Source organism: Camellia sinensis, chromosome 9 (assembly GCF_055761805.1).
Source record: "Camellia sinensis isolate YWXY chromosome 9, ASM5576180v1, whole genome shotgun sequence".
Classification (NCBI taxonomy): Eukaryota; Viridiplantae; Streptophyta; class Magnoliopsida; order Ericales; family Theaceae; genus Camellia; species Camellia sinensis.
In genome coordinates, this window is record NC_138969.1 from 15,227,707 (window position 1) to 15,232,211 (window position 4,505).

Below are 4,505 nucleotides of genomic sequence, written 5' to 3' on the forward strand. Positions count from 1 at the left end.
AGATATAAAATTAAATGAAGAATGTAAAGTAAAAGATTGATCAAGATAATATATATTTTTAAAATGTATTGTTGTACAAGTCTAAAAATTAGACTTTTTAATTTTCAAGTTTGACGATATGACAATCAATTACTTTGTATGGCATTGGCTTTTTTGGCCAAATTAGTTATAAAAAGATAAAATAAGATAAAAAAATCAATAAAATAAAATGTCACATCAAATCATAATCATATTATTTTTGCTTTATAAAAGTAGAAAAAAAATCAAAAAAGCCCACCGAAATGAACTTTTTAACCAGAGCCTAAATAGTAAAAAAAAACTTACTAAAAAAGCCACATGCCAAACGGCATCTAAGGTAACTCTCTCTCTCTCTCTCTCCCTTTCATATTTTTTTAATTATTAATCAATTATTTCACTTACACATTATTAAATTTAAAAATATATATATATAAAAAAAAGGACTTATATGTTATTTTTTTAAAAATACTGTTATCACATTATTGTTGTTATGAATTCTATAAGAATATCATTTTTTTTTTTTTGACAAGATAACAAACACCAGTTTCAACCTTCAAAACATGGTTGTGCTTTTACATGCTTCCTAAACAGCAAAAGACCCATCTACCCACAACTCTTTCACAGGTGCTTGATCAAAAAGCACTTTGAAGCACACACATACATACAAGTGCATGTCCTTTACGTCTGTTTGGCGCAAAACATACCAAACCAGAGAGAGGTCAAATGAGAGGCTCTTCTTCTAATTCTACTTCTGTTCCCATTTCTATTGTTTTTTTTCTTCCAAAGCATGTGTAGTTTCTTTCTCCAAACTATGGAAAATTACCAAGGTGATTTAGCTGACATAGTCCGAGCCAGCGGCGGTGGGGTGAGCGGTAGTGGCTTTTCCGGCGAAGTACCGGTGTCTGACTGGCAGTTTCCAGCAGATCATTCAATGAATTACCCATCTGGGTTAGAAGAACCGGCGGTCGATGATTTTGGCGATCCTTTCTTCTCTAACATGAGAGATCCACTTCTTCACGAGCTTAATATGCCGAGTTCAGGGTTTTTCAACAGCTCAAACAATTCTACAGAAATTATCAAAAGTGGTGTTGGAGACCCAACCACCACCGCCGCCTTTGGTGGTGGCGCTGGTGGTGTTCTTGGTCACAAGATCCTTGATGAGCAGATGAAGAGACCTTGTAATATTTTCTCAAGGATGCTTCAGATCTCGCCGAATAGTAAGCTGCCCGTTTCGCCTTGTGAGTCGCCGGTGGTAGCGGTGGCTTCGCCTCGGGGGATTAAGGCTTCTGCTTTTGTTCCTAATGATTTGATTAGTGCTAATACATCGAAGAGTTGCTTGGTTGAGAGTACTGGTGTGCAGATCTCGTCTCCGCGAAATTCGGGTATCAAGAGAAGGTGAGAAATGAGAACTGTTTGAATTAATTATCAAACAGTTTAATTGATTTCAAGTTGCTACATATTCTTTTTATAACGATAATCATATAGTTCACAGATCATAGAGAAGTACTCTTGGCTTCAAAAACAAATAATAAATACTGTTGAGTATTAGGAAATTAATATAGGGTTTGTTGGGTATAGTGTATATTTTCATATTTTATGTAGAAATTCATTGTAGAGTTATGAGGAACCAAAACTTGCTCAATACATTAATGGGTTTTGAATTTTTCATCAGCCTGAAAATATAGCTCAACTGGTATGATAACTATGGTATCGACCTCGGAATTTCAAAATTCCGATACCATATTCACCTATAAGTTGGTCGGTATTGTTCATCATACTGTGTGATATCGGCCAATATATCACCACCGTGAAAGCATGACAATGGTATTTTCAGACTTAGCTTCATGAAGTTATCTATATCTACTTTTCTCCAAAAACGCATCTGAAAGTATTTGTGTTTTATTCTGGCCTTTCTTAAAGAACTTGCTACAATTTTCTACTTTTTTGAGGAAAGTAAGACAGTTCTGTTACGAATACAGAAACCGACTGGTGGTAATACACAAGTACATCTTGTTATTAGTCTTGTTGCTTGTTGGAGTTGGTTTACGAAAGTTAGCGAAAAACCAATCTTGATTTGAATATATATATATATATATATTATATACAGGAAGAGCCAGGCAAAGAAGGTAGTCTGCATACCAGCACCAGCACCTGCAAACAGCAGGCAAAGTGGAGAAGTGGTTCCATCTGATCTGTGGGCATGGAGAAAGTACGGTCAGAAGCCTATCAAAGGATCTCCTTATCCAAGGTAAGTAATTCAAGATTAGGTCTTATTTCTATCAGTCATTCTTGATAAGAGAAGAAAATTCCACATTCATATAATGATCCGAAGCTGCAATTTGCGTTTCATGCTGTGAGAAACATTAATTGCCCAACTTATTAATTACATTAATTTTGACTTCATTTTTGGCATGAAAGAATGTATGTTTCTTTTCTTGTTGCAACAATGTTAGTTTGGGTTGTGTTTTGTAACATTATCAGTTTTATGTTTAGAAACTTTGAAAAACATGAATTTTTTTTGTGTGTGTTTTTTACTAGAACAAAAATATTAAAATGTTTGATACATTACATACATATTTTTCTAAAACAAAAATAAAGAAAATTATGTTTAGTGAATTGCAGAAAGACGAGAGTAGAGTGGGTGTGGCGTTCAGAATGATAGCCGATCAACAAGGGAAATGAATGAAATTTGTTTAGAAAATAAGTGAAAACATATTTTTTCAATAAAATTCATTAAAAAATACTTGTCTCCATCTTTTAGTAATTAAACTAGTTGTCAAATGTATTTTTATTTCCAATTTACAAAGTTCTTAAAAATCAAAAACAAAAATCAGAAAATTCCACTGTGTTTTTGAAAAATTAAAAAAAGAAAAACGAAACCCAACACGCATTAACTACTACTGTTTGACCATTAATGATGATAGACTTTTGATATACCATTGATTGGAGTAGTCTTTTATACTGTAATTGTCATTTAGATTGGAATGCAAGTCAAATATAGATTTTAATAACTTGATTCAATTTGTCAATATTTTGTAATTCATGTCATCTCTCTCTCTCTCTCTCTCTCTCTCTCTCTCTCTCTCTCTCTCTCTCTCTCCAGGGGCTATTACAGATGCAGCAGCTCAAAGGGTTGTTCAGCCAGAAAACAAGTGGAGCGAAGCAGAACAGATCCAAACATGTTAGTCATAACCTACACTTCAGAGCACAACCATCCATGGCCAACTCAGAGAAATGCTCTAGCCGGCTCTACTCGATCCCAACCATCAAAGAACAACAACAACAACAATTCAGCTTCAAAGAATTCACCAAGAATCAAACAAGAACAGAAGGAGAGCAGCGACAATGTTGACACCGTGTCGTCATCGACAACACCGGTGAAGGAAGAGATGGTGGAAGACCTTGACAAGCAGATAGAGATGGAGGATGGTGAATTCAGTGAAGGGTTTTCTTATCGGCCCGCATTGCCTGAGAGTTTTCAGTCTGATCAAGATTTTTTTGCAGATTTGGGAGAGATTGAAGCTGACCCATTAAACCTGTTGTTCAGCCAAGGGTTTTCAGGAGATGAGGAGAGAGAAAACAAAGAGGTGTTGGATCAATTCAGCAGTCTCTTTGAATGGAATGGAAACAATCGCAGCAACATCAACAACACAGAGTTTGGAGAAGCTAAAAGGGGTTTATAACAAGAGTTTGAAGAGTGAAACCCCCACTGAAACATTCACTGTTATATGGTTGGTTAGTGGATTTTGAGAACAGCACTGAGAGTGAGAGCACATAATTGGAACACAGACAGAAGATGATTGTGAACCCCCCACATTGGGACACAGATGGAGCGATAGACACTCACAATTTTATGAACCTATTATGGTTTTATTTGGTGCAGTTATAGGCATGTTTATAATTTTTTTTTAATATTTTGACATGTGTCAAAATATTTGGTGCAATTTATATTTACAGTTTATAAGTTAACAATAACTTAAATAAGCTAAAATGAAAAACTGATTATCGAGAAGTTGGGGAAAGAATGTTGTTAATTTCTATTTTCTAATTATCAATTCTCAACTTGTAAGAAATTGTACCAAATAGACTCTATGTGTTCACATAAATTTGCGAGTGTCTGTGTTCTATTCAGTATTCTAATTCTATATTTTTAGATTGGTTTTGGTAAATGTATTTTGAATTAGTTTTTTATTACTTATTATTATTATTTTTTTTGTTTTTAGTAATCTTTTTAGTTTTTGGATTCTACTCTACTAAAAACCTTAAAAATAAATAAATTAATATATTGGATTAAAAAAAAAAAATCGCAAAACACAAAAAAAAACTTTTAACAAAATTTTTTTAAAAATAAATTCCAAAAGACAAAAAGGGTAAAAAAAAATAGAATAATGCTATATGTATTAATTAGTGTACTAACTAATGTACCAATTGATGATGTGACATAATTTAAAAAATTTTTGGTATTTGTAATGTGATTAATGAGTGAC

At 33.5% G+C, this 4,505-nt stretch overlaps 1 protein-coding gene across 1 annotated transcript; it reads left to right on the forward strand.

The window, feature by feature from the left end:
* The first annotated feature begins 499 nt into the window (after positions 1-499).
* Positions 500-4,124, forward strand: LOC114273668 (putative WRKY transcription factor 14). The gene is made up of 3 exons (XM_028215463.2): positions 500-1,413; positions 2,126-2,266; positions 3,122-4,124. The coding sequence occupies exons 1-3, from the start codon at positions 806-808 to the stop codon at positions 3,699-3,701; spliced, it is 1,329 nt and encodes a 442-aa protein (XP_028071264.2). The 5' UTR covers positions 500-805; the 3' UTR covers positions 3,702-4,124.
* Positions 4,125-4,505: the final 381 nt, after the last annotated feature.

Coding starts and splice junctions, on each gene's coding strand:
- LOC114273668 (XM_028215463.2), top strand. CDS start 806: ATGTGTAGTTTCTTTCTCCAAACTATGGAAAATTACCAAGGTGATTTA. Junction 1,414..2,125: donor AATTCGGGTATCAAGAGAAG/GTGAGAAATGAG, acceptor TATTATATACAG/GAAGAGCCAGGCAAAGAAGG. Junction 2,267..3,121: donor AAAGGATCTCCTTATCCAAG/GTAAGTAATTCA, acceptor CTCTCTCTCCAG/GGGCTATTACAGATGCAGCA.